Raw genomic sequence first — 12262 nt, 5'->3', positions numbered from 1 at the left:
GCTATTCTTGTAGGATTTAAATCTAGTTGATTCCCCAGGTATTTTGTTGGTAGTTCTCCTGTTCGGAAACCCAGCATTCTGGTTAAATGAGCTTTGATCATTTCAGGGGTATTGAAGATAAAAGTACAATATTTGTCTTTGTTGATTTCCATACCCGAGGCTTCCATAAACAAGTCCAGAATCCTTTTTAATCCCTTTACTTCCTTTAGAGAGACCTCAAAAAAGAGCATGATGTCGTCTACAAACTGCTGGTGGGTGATAGGTAAGTTGCTTCCCCATAGCCTCAGCCCTTTAATCTTTCTTTCCCTCATCTCGTTTTTGAAATATCTTCCTAGACCCTCCGTAGCCATAATAAACAAGAAAGGAGATAAAGGGTCCCCCTGTCTTAATCCTCTTGTGGCGTTGAAGGTCAAAGTTGGCGTCCCATTCAGCATTATGGAGAAATTAGGCGTTGATATCATGTTATAAATCTAGCCTATCCATCTGTTATTAAACCCAAATGCCATAAGAATCGCCTTGAGGTACTTCCAGTTTAGGTGATCGTAAGCTTTTGACAGATCCAGTTTTATCATCATTCCCCTCTCCGTTTTTTGCTTTAGAGAGTGGATCACTTCCTGGGTAACTACTAAACCGTCTAGGATTTGTCTCCCCTCCACAAAGCCAGTTTGCTCCGGGGATATTATGCTAGAGAGAATTGGTTTCAATCTTTTAGCCATCAATGTAGCTATTATTTTATAAATTACATTGCAAAGGGCTATTGGGCGAAATCCTTGGGCAGTTTCGGAATTAGCATTTTTAGGAATCAGAGTGAAAAAAGTAGAGTTAAGACCCGGCCATACCTTCTGATTTATGCGAGATTCCTCTACCACCTCTAGTATATCTTGTCCAAGAAAATGCCAGCCTGCCTGGTAAAATTCTGTTGTAAATCCATCCAGTCCTGGGGCTTTGTTTTTCTTCATACCCTTCACTACTTCCTCCACTTCTTCTAGCGTTGCTGCCCTCATCAAAGCCACATTTTGGTCCTTCGTTATTATCTTTGGGATTTCTTTGTAGATCCTTTCTGTAGCTGCCTTTCTGTCCACTTGGGGTTCCGTCAGCAAGTCTTTATGATACCCTACTAGTACTTGTTCAATTCCTTCATGTTCTGTTATTCTTTCCCCTTCTTCGTTTTTGATGGAGAAGATTCTGTTCCTCTGCCTGTGCTGAATCATAGCTTGGTGGAAGAACTTTGTGTTCTTTTCGCCTTTGCGAAGCTAATTTATTCTGGACTTTTGTTTCCATAGGATATCTTCCTGTTTTCTTTGCTCCTCTAATTGGCTAATTATAATTCCCTCTTCTCTGCTTCTCTCCTCATTTCTTCCTTCTATTATACTTTCTGTTGCATCTCTTCCATTTTTTGCTCTAGTCTCTGATTTTCCATTAATATGTTTCCAAACTCCTCCTTATTCCATTTTTTAATTTTCCCTTTGAGTTCTTTGAGCTTTAGCTGAAAGGTATGCATCATACCTCTACCTCTTTGTTGACTCTGAGTCCACCATTCCTCTACCTTTGACATAAACAGTTGATTTCTGAGCCAAAAAACCTCAAACCTGAAGGGCCTTTTGAGGGGATTCTTCTTTATATCTATCTCCAATCTGATAGGCCAATGATCTGAGCCCATTTCCGGCAAAATCGTAGCCTCTACGAATACATCCCTATTCATTATTTGTTCTGATATTAAGAAACGATCCAACCTGGAAGCAATTTGATTTCTACCTCCTCTTCTGTTGTTCCAAGTGTGGATCCCATTTGTCGTCAGAATATCCACCAGTCTTTGTTCTGTTACCATTTCGCTGAACTCCTCCATGTCTTGGTCCGATCTATTTAAACCTCCTCTCTTTTCCCCTAGGTTTTTGTTCATATTAAAGTCTCCCCCTACAATCCACGGGATCCCTGGGAAGATCCTTCGGGTGGTTTGCATGTTTTTAAGGAAGTTTTTGCGTTCTCTTGGTATATGTGGGCCATAGACACCTGTGATGAGAATCCACTCAGATGTCCCTATTAATATGAATGAACCTGAGAGGATTCGGGGTAAGCTTACCCAGTTTTCAAACTGCACCTCCTCTGGGTTCCAAAGGATTGCCAGACCTCCCGCCGTGCCTATCGCGTCCTGACCCATCACCTCATAATGTATTTTTTGTTTTCTCATTATATCTTCTAGTTTTTGGGAGCTAACCTTCGTTTCTTGGATTATCATTATGCTGGGTTTGTCTTTCTTCACCCTGTCCTTCAGATATCTCTATTTTCCTTTACTGTTAAGACCTCTAATGTTCCAACTTGTGACTATCATTTTATAACTTTTTGGGTGGTTGTTGAAATACCTTTGAGAGAGGTATAACTCTGCCTAAGTTAACCAGTGTCTCTCCAACCGCTTGTATGGTTTCTCTCATTGTCCATCTCCCTCTTTTCCTGCCTCCTTTTCCAGAACTGTCCATTCCCAAACTCTGAGCTCCTTGCGTTCCTATTTGGTCCAGTTTATTTGCTAGAATGGTTCCTTTATTTTCCTTGTATTTCTGGAACATCTCTTTATACAATTTCTTTTGGGCTTCTGGGATAAACCTCTCATTAATATTCTTCCAATCCTGTAACAACCTTTTCATTATTTGTTCCTCATCACTTCCACTGTCCTTCTGGGGATCGATCTCCATCTGAGATTGTTCTACTGCCATATCCATGATGTCCTCTTCTCCTCCTTCTGCCATACTTCCTTGGTTTAGGTCTAGCTCCTTTGTATCTTTTACGAGATCCATAGGTTCCTCTATGCTTTCTACTTTTTCCATCTCTCCTTCTTCTTCCTGTAGGACCTTGAACTTGTTTTGACATTCTACTGCCACTGTTTTGACAGATTGTTGCATTCTTATCATTTCTTTCCCTGGTCTTCTTTTTATGGGGATTTCCTGAAAGCCCTCTTCCCTCCTTCTGTGCCTTCTGTCCTCCTTTTTTCTTCTTCTTTTTTCCTTAATGTTTCCTCTGCATCGTTCAGTGGGCATTGTTTGAAGAGATGACCATATTCATGACATCTTCTGCATCTGAAGGGTATATGTTCATAATCCATCGGTTGCTGCCATACTTCGTCATGGTATTCTAACTCTATGAACTCCGGCAGTGGTTCTGATATATTCATATATACACATATCCTTGCATAGGATGTATACTTCCCTCTTTTTGTTGTCTCTGCTACTTTGACAAAAGTCCCGATTGTATTGCCTATGCCTTCCAGAATATCAAGATCCCAAAACTCCATTGGTAAGCCGAACAATCTTACCCATATGGGTGCTGCTAACATCTTTTCATGGTCTGGATTGTAGCAGTCTTCCCAATGCCTCATAAATAAACCAGCGTTATTCATGAAATACGGTCCCCCTTCAAAGATTCTTTCCTTGTCTTCTAGGTTTGAAAATATCACTGTGAAAAAGCCCTTTGCCCCCAGCTTCAGATCTATATGTCCTTTCGACTTCCATCTTTGTTGTATCCATTTCGCCAGGTCCTTTTCTGAAGGCCAAAAACCTACAAACTTGCATATCAAAGCATGGTCCCTCATATAGCATCTGTACTCTTCAAGTTTGTTATTGGGGATTACAAACCTTGGTTTTTTCAGAGCTCTGGGGAGGCATCTGCCTCCAAGTCTTGTTTGCCATCGGTTTCCCATCACTGGCGCATCTCTGCTGTTTTCCTTTGGGTCTCTTTGTATTCCGCTTCCACTTGATTCTCCCGCTGTCACATTTTTGTAGGAGGGGATCTCTCCCCTCCCTGGTTCCCCTGCCATGGCGCCTTTCAGCTCCTCCCTGATTTATATACCCGTTCTCCTCTTTTTATGTCGTTGTTGGCCCAGTTGTGTGCAAGTGATTTCCCCCCTGCCCTTGTCTCCGTTGCCGCTCTTCTTGCAGACTCGCCTCCGTTAGCCCTAGTGTTTCAGAAACCCTCGCTTCTGTCTCATTTCAGAAACCTTCCAAAGCATGTTGTTTTATTTTCTATATAATACTACCTAAGCACCCATGAGGGATTTGAACCGTGACCTATCGCAAGGAGTGCCTTAATAGTACACCCATTTACTATCAATCTAAAGCCCCGTGGGCTACAATTCGTAAGTAGTTTGGAATCTGTTGACAGTGTTGGAAATTCGTCAACCCAAACTTATAAAATATATTAAAAATACTTATACTATTCATTAAAAATAATAATTAATGTTTCATCTTATATTAAAGATACTATAAAAAAAAGAGACCAAGTATTATGCCTTTTATAGCTTAATTTTTCAAGAAAAAACATTTCCATCGAGAAAACAATTAGAATTTTCTGTCAAAGATTGAACATCCAAACATAACATAATGAAATCATATAAACATCCAATTATATAAAATTTAAACTTTATTTCTGTGATTAATTCAAAAAATCATATAATAGAATGAAAAAAGTCGATAAAAAAAATTATATAGTAGAGTTCTTTTGATAGTGATGGTCAAAAAAAATCCAAGCTTGTAAAATGGTTAGACTTCTCCTCCGATGATTATTTTGTGTTGGGAAAGTTTCCTAAAAATACGCTAAAATTTTGTAGGGAAAGTATTTTCTCAAAATACACTAAAATCGTGTGGGAAATTCATGAAAAACTTAAGTGAGAAAAAAGACAGGAAAACCTGAACAGTGAAAATTTTGTCCTTGGGGGGTGAAAATGGCCATATAGGGGTTATCAGATGATTTGACATGAGAAATAACTGAGAGCATTTTATCTTTGGTTTAAAATCACTATTATTCTTGGGAAGCGGGAATTTCATACTCAGGAGTGTACCCTCATTTGTTTCCACCTCACTGGCCTTTAATATCCACGTACTATCTTTTTGGACATTTCTTAAAATCCACTTTTCTGTAACGATCGTCCCTTGTGTCAGCTATGAGTCATTCGTGCCATCCAATTCCTAATAATCCTTAAACACTTCTTGGGATTTGAACCCCCTTGGGTGCAAACCCTACTCATCAGTGTCCATCCATGTATGATGACATCCCTTCAAATCTAGCTCAACTATGTTGGAAAATTCATCCTTAAGTTGTCTTGATTGGACCTCCTCCCATTCAAAATCCTCTTGGACCACCAGCTCCTTTGCCCCTTTATTCGTCAACATATCTGCCAGTTTGTTGGTGGTTCAACGAATGAGGCAAAACTCCAAGTTTTGCATGTGAGCCAAGTGTCTGTGAATACTTTGTATGATATGGCTTAGGTGCTAGTTCTTTATCACTTGTTGGGCGTGGAGCTTGATTATCTTCTTTATTTAGAGGTATCACCGGATTGGACCCCAGTTTGTAATGTGGCAGCAAAGTCACCTGTAATATTTGCATTGCAAGGGGGGTCTAGGGCGAGGTGGCAACGATCTTAAGGAGCCACCCCCAGGCGAGGGATTTGGAACAACGCCCCTGAGGCTAAAAATAGACATAAAATTGCCTTGTAAAATGTTGTAATTTCGTAGTCAATCTGGGTCGTTCATTAGGCGGAGATCTGACGATAGAAGTTATGTTTAATTTAGGGTTTTTTGTCCTAGAAGGAGACCAGTCGCTATATATGAGAGAATTGTAATGCATCTATGTAGATCTGTATTCTAAGTGAGAAAGAGAGAGGAGATTGTGTGAGAGCAAAGAGGGAATTACAGTGGATCTATTGTAGGTTGTATCTCTTCAGTTTGCTGGTAAAAGAATAAAAGGAAGGATTGGCTGTTCCTCCATGGACGTAGCCCAAATTGGGTGAACCACGTATATCTGTGTCTCTCTTGTTTTCTGTGTTTGTATTTTTGCAATATATTTTATGTGTTATTTTACTCTATAATATATAATTTTCTAACAACTGGTATCAAAGTCAAAGGTCTATTTGGCTGATAAACTTGCAGGAGAGAAGGATTCCTGGTTCGATTGGGAGCAATGGCAGAAGATGGTAGGTTTAGGGTCGAAAAACTTAACGGCCAAAATTACTAGTTGTGGAAGATGCAGATGGAAGATTATTTGTACCAAAAAGATCTGTACCAACCATTGAGATGAAAGGCAAAGAAGCCGACGAGTATGAAAAACATAGAATGGGATATTCTCGATAGAAAGGCACTGGGAACAATACGGTTGTGCCTAGCGGCATTAATAGCCTTTAATATTTCAAAGGAAATGACAATAGAGGGTTTAATGTTGACATTGGCCAAACTATATAAAAAACCCTCGGCCTCAATAAGGTATTTCTTATGAAACGTTTATTTAATATGAAGGTGCCAGAAGGTGGATCTGTTGTTGATAATTTAAATGAATTTAATATAGTTACCAGTCAATTAAGTTCTGTAGGGGTAACTTTTGATGATGAAGTTAGGGCTCTGTTATTTCTATGCTCATTGCCAGAAAGTTGGAATGATTTAGTTATGGCCATTAGTAACTTTGTCTTTGGATCTATTACTTTAAAGTTTGATGATGTTGTCGGTGCAATCCTTAGCAAGGAAATGTGACGAAAAAGCTCCGGTGAAACATCAGGTAATGCTTTGACTGCAGAGATTAGGGGAAGAAAAATGGAAATAGGAAAGAGCCCAAGATAGTGCAGTAAGTCAAGGAAAGGCATATCCAAGTCCAGATTGGGGATAGCGTGTTGGAAATGTGGGAAGAAAGGACACCTGAATAAATATTGCAAGTATCGGAAGGGAAAAGAAGGAGACACGCAACAAGAAAACAATCATGAAGTGAATGCGACAAGTGATGTGTTGCAAGATGTGGTAGATTCAAGGGCCTCATTCCATGCCATAGCTGATAGGAAACATTTTCATGATTATGTTCAAGGAGATTTTGGACAGGTTTGATTGGGTGATGATAAACCCTGTAAAATCATTGGAATGGGTACAGTTTTCATAAAATAGAAAAATGGCAATCAATGGGTATTGAAGGAGGTAAGGCATGTTCCAAATCTGAAGAAAATTTTAATTTCAACAGGGCAGTTGGGAGGTGAAGGCTGTGTAATTACTTTTACAGATAAAACTTGGAAAGTCAATAAAGGAACCCTGGTAATAGCAAAAGGAGAAAAGGTTGGTACATTGTATTTATGCAATGGTATTTCTAATTCTGTTAATGCTTTAACCTCTATAGGAGAAGATACAACATTGTGGCATCATAAGCTCGGGCACATGAGTGAGAAGGGGATGTAGATTCTTCAATTAAGAAATTTGTTGTCAGGTTTGAAGCATGTTGATTTAAAATTCTATGAGAATTATGTTTATGGAAAACATAAGAGAGTTAGATTCCTCAGAGTTGGGAAAGAAAAGAAGAGCAAAAAAATAGAGCTTGTGCATACAGATGTATGGGGACTTGGTCATATATCATCTCTCGGTGGATCTTTTTATTATGTTACCTTTATTGATGATGCAACCAGAAAAACCTGGATTTATTATATTCGAAATAAATCTAATTATTTGATACTTTCAAGAAATGGAAAGCTTTGGTTGAAAATGAGATAGGAAAAAGGTTGAAGTGTCTCAGATCAGATAATGGAGGTGAATATTGCAGCAAAGAGTTTGATAGGTATTGTTCAAAGAATGGAATTCACAGAGAGAAGACAGTTCCAGGAACACCACAAGAAAACGGTGTGTCAGAAAGGATGAACATGACAATCATGTAGCATGCAAGGTGCATGAGGTTGCATGCAGGATTGCCTTTACAATTTTGGATAGATGTTGTTTATCTAATAAATAGAGGGCCTTCAAGTTCCTTGGATGGTGGTATTCCAGAGGAGGCATGGACAGGTAAAAAGGTAAACTACTCTCTTTTAAAGAGTTTTGGTTGTGAAGCCTTTGTCCACATTAATAAATAAAATAGAACAAATCTTGAGGCAAAATCAAAGAAATTTACCTTTATTGGATGTGGTGTGAATGATTTTGGTTATCTCTTTTATGATTATGAAAAACACAAAATCATTAGGAGCAGAGATGTCACATTAAATGAAAAAGTTTTGTATAAGGATCAGCTGCAGGAAAAGAAACAAGAAAAAGGAAACAGAGAATACACAGTGCTTGATGAGATCACAGAAAAAGTGATGGTGCTTGAAAATCATAATGATAAACGGCCAGAACAACAACCACAACAGCAACAAGCACCTCAAACACCAGAAAGTGGTGTTAGAAGATCTATCCGGATAAGTAGACCCCCTAAACGATACTCTCCTTCATTAAATTATGTATTATTAACTGATTCTGGTGAACCGAAATGTTATGAAGAAGCAGTGCAGGTAGAAACCAGGAAGAAGTGGGAGCAAGCCATGAAAGAAGAGATGGAATTATTAGCACATAACCAGACTTTGGACTTAGTCAGGTTGCTTGCAGGTAAAACAACATTGCAGAATAAATGGGTTTACAGGTTGAAGGAAGAAGATGGAGGTAGACAAAGGTATAAAGCTAGACTTGTGGTGAAGGGGTTTACATAGAAAAAGGCTATAGACTTTGATGAGATATTTTCTCCTGTTGTTAAAATGACTTCAATCAGAACTATTTTAAGTCTAGTAGCAGCTGAAGATTTTCATCTTGAGTAGTTAGATGTAAAGACAGATTTTCTCCAAAGGGTTTTGGAGGAAGAAATATATATGCAACAGACACAAAGATGTGAGGTAAAAGGGAAGGATTGAAGAAGAGCTTGTGTGGAAACCCAGCGGCTTCGCCCTAACATACTTTAGACACTTAAAAAGAATAGACATAAGAGGACTATACAAGACTTCGAACCAACATACCAAAAACCATAAAAAAGGAACATGTCTTTAGAGTAGTTATCAAGGTCGTCACCTGCGGGGGGTTTAGTTCCTCAAGAGGGTCCTAGTCACTACCTTAGTGTGATGGTTCTCCTCTCATGCTACGCACACACACAGAACAAACAGTATCCAATTGGTCCTCCCCGTTGCAAGGTAGAATGTCCAGGTGATGGACATACTATAGGAAATTGTCAAACATTTTCGCCGAATAATTGATCTGGTCCTTATGATGGTGTTCAATGTTGACCAGAGAGTGAAGGTGGGTCTCCAGCCTCTCCACTCACCTCTAGAGGATATCAAACTACCTCAGCTAAGCTCCCTAAGAGTTTGTTTCCACAATGATTTTACCCATCGACATTTTTATGTGCCATACAATATCCACAGTTTTATGATATATGGTTTCTTGGGTCTGAGTAATGCCTGTGTCGATCACCTAATTAACCTCCTCCGCCTCGTGGCCCTTTGATTTGTTCGCTCTTAGCTCCCAAAATTCTTGCTCCTTAACTTCTAGAATGGCCTTTCTCGCTTTTGGGACAATGTCTACATAGGCCTGTGCAACATCCCATGTTGCAGTCTCCATTTTGGTTCTTTTGCAGGGATAGGTGATGATTTTGCTCCTTGGGCTCTTCCCCTAGAGTAAACGTTCATGCCCCGTTCCATACTCTGGTAAGTATTTGTTCCTCTTAGCACCAGAAAGATACTCTGTTTCTTGAGGAATCACAATTCTCTATGAATGAGATACCAGAAGGGGGGGGAACATTTATCCCTTATGTTGGTTATGATTTGGTTTTGTCATCCAATTTCTAATAATAATTAAACATTTCTTGGGATTTGAGGCCCCCCCACACCCAGGGTGCGAACCCTACTCATCGGTGTTCGTCCACATCTAATCACATCCCTTCAAATCTAGATCAACTATGTTGGCACATTCAACCTTAAGTTGTCTTGATTGAACCTCCTCCCATTCAAAATCCCCTTGAACTATGAGCTCCTTTTCCCCTTCATTCACCAACCTATTTGCCAATTTGTTGGCGATTCAATGAACGAGGCGAAACTCCAAGTTCTGCATGTGATCCAAGTGTCTATGAATCTTTTATATGATATGGCTTAAGCACTAGTGCTTTGCAACTTTCCCTAAGTTGGAGCTGCATTGTGACCTTTTGACTACCATGATTTCCAAAGTGGAGTCATCCTCTATTGTGTAGTAATGGAAATTGGATTTCATCAAGAAGTTTAGCCCTTGTTCTAGAGCTAAGAATTTTCCTGCATTGTTCATCATCATGCCCATATTGGAGTAGTATATTCAAAGGAGTTTAGGAGTGTTTTCCCATAACACCTCTCTTGCACCAGCATGAACCAAGTTTCCCTTTGAGGTGCCATCGAAGTTTAACTTCAAAAAACCTGTCGCCAAAGGTATCCAAGACTTTTCCAATCCCTACACTCTTGGTTCCTTTCTCCTATGAACTATAGGTTTAATTCCTTTCTTTTTGCTTTGTGGAATTATGGTTAGCTCTGGCATGGTGGTTTCATCACTGGGTAGTGGCGTTGTCCCAAGGTATGTTCCATAATTGGCTTTCCCTTTCCTCTCTACACAAATTTTTTGTACCTTGTTATTGTCATTCATATCAACACTCAGGGCTTCTAGGTGGAAGTAAGCATCCACGTTCTTCATTTTGTTCTTGCACAATATTGGATATGGCCCGTCTTTTGAGTTGGTCATCATTCTTTCCCCGACTTCCTTGGAAATCACTGATCCAACCGGTATCTCATTCAATTGTTTGGTGCTCATTTGTGGGGTTTGGTATTCAGGGACCTTTACAATTTGGTTTTAAAATTGTTCTTAAGTGTTCCTAGGTCTTTAAAATTCATTATGTTCTTCGGGTCCAAGTCATATCATTCAGTCTTAAGGAACGATTTAAGGTGATTCAGTTATATGTTCATTTTCACTTTCACCATAGGTTCACTCAGTTAAATGCATGTTTGCATTGTTGGGTCTCCCTCGCAGCTCCTATCACCCTCTAGACCTTTATGATATCTCTCTCCTCCATAGTCTGTTGTCTTGTTAGTACCCACATCAAATTTTCATTCCTCCACTATATTACTAGAAACCCTTTCCTGTCGTAAGTCGTGTTGGAAAATGTAACTAGGTTCAGTCTCCATTAAATGTATTTGAGTCATATTGTAATGTACTTGTCAAAAGAATAAAGAAAACAATTTTTATTATTGTTATTGTGACTTATGAAAGCCTAGGTTTCATGCTTGGGTCACCATGTTTTATATCAAAGTACCCATCGAGGACTTCTAGGATTTATTTTGATTCAATAGAATCATTGTACTTTTAAAGAGACCCTTCTTGGGCTTTTGAAACATATAAGAAGATTTAGTATTGAGTCAAATATAATTTATGTATCCTCCACATAAATTCAGCCTAAGGACATCAATTCAACCTCCCTTGAAGCCTATATATAGAAGCAAGTCGAATTCATTTGGAGCATCTCATCTCAAGAAAGTTTGATATCTCTAAGGAAGCCAGAGAAGTGCGAAGTGTGTCTAAGGAAATCAAAGGAAGTGTGAGTTGGGTGGAGTCCAATGAGAAGAAGAAAACCTAAATTTTGGCGCCTCTCTCTCTTTTTTTCATGCCCTAGTTTTGGAGATCAAAGTCTTCCAAGTTTTGCTATTTTCGAAAGCTACCCAATGCTGGAAGCTACTACATAGTCAAAGTTGCTAGAAGAGAGGTCAAAGATCCGGGACGCTGACTTAGTGTGGAGCAAAGGTTTGGTATTTGTCTAGGGTGAAGAGTCTCAAAGAATACTATTGAAAGGAAGAGAATTTTGACTTGGTTTTCCCCTCGAAGGGGGTTTTTTCATGATGTAGTGCCTATATCTAGCGTCCATTGTTTTATGTGATTTTTCTTTAGTAATTGCTTGATGAACTAAAAGAAATAATATATAAAGAAAACCTAATAAGAAGTTGAGATCATCACAAGTAATTATCAAGTATAAGAAAATATTTCTACCTTTTTTATTTTATTACATGGTATTAGAGCTTTGGTGAAGAAAGAAAGAAAAAGGCAGTCTCAAGCACTTGTTCAAGGAACCATTCAAAAGGGTTATTTTAGGAAATAAGTCCACTATATTCAAGGAAGATGTCTAACACAATCAAGGGAGATAAAAAACTTGAAGGAGACTCAAGCCATAGGTCTTGGAAGAAAAGGATTGACCTCATCCTTTAAAAGAACAAAGTACTTGACTTGGTCAAAGGAAAAGTTAAGAAGCCTACAGATGACTCCATTGATGTTGACAAAGTAAAGTTCAAAGAATCAGAATTTGTGGCCATGACTCTAATGGTAGAAGGAATAAAGGACAATCTTGTCCCATTTATAGCCAACATCAATCATGTTCATGAAATGTATGAATCCTTGTCAAAGTTATTCACTATTAAGAACATATGTCAAGTGGCAAGCTAGAAGAATGAACTAAG

General features: G+C 38.9%; 1 protein-coding gene across 1 annotated transcript; it reads right to left on the bottom strand.

Annotated features, from left to right (window-relative positions):
* Positions 1-2923: 2923 nt before the first annotated feature.
* Positions 2924-3805, bottom strand: LOC149177155 (uncharacterized). The gene has a single exon (XM_089421679.1). It carries the CDS (start codon positions 3803-3805, stop codon positions 2924-2926), a length of 882 nt encoding a protein of 293 aa, XP_089277805.1.
* Positions 3806-12262: the final 8457 nt, after the last annotated feature.

The sequence above is a fragment of the Pinus tabuliformis genome, chromosome 4_1, assembly GCF_031772625.1.
Source record: "Pinus tabuliformis cultivar Carrire ecotype Pingquan chromosome 4_1, CPIR1, whole genome shotgun sequence".
Lineage (NCBI taxonomy): Eukaryota > Viridiplantae > Streptophyta > Pinopsida > Pinales > Pinaceae > Pinus > Pinus tabuliformis.
The sequence above is the reverse complement of the archived record's forward strand: the minus strand, read 5'-3'. Positions and strand labels throughout refer to the sequence as shown.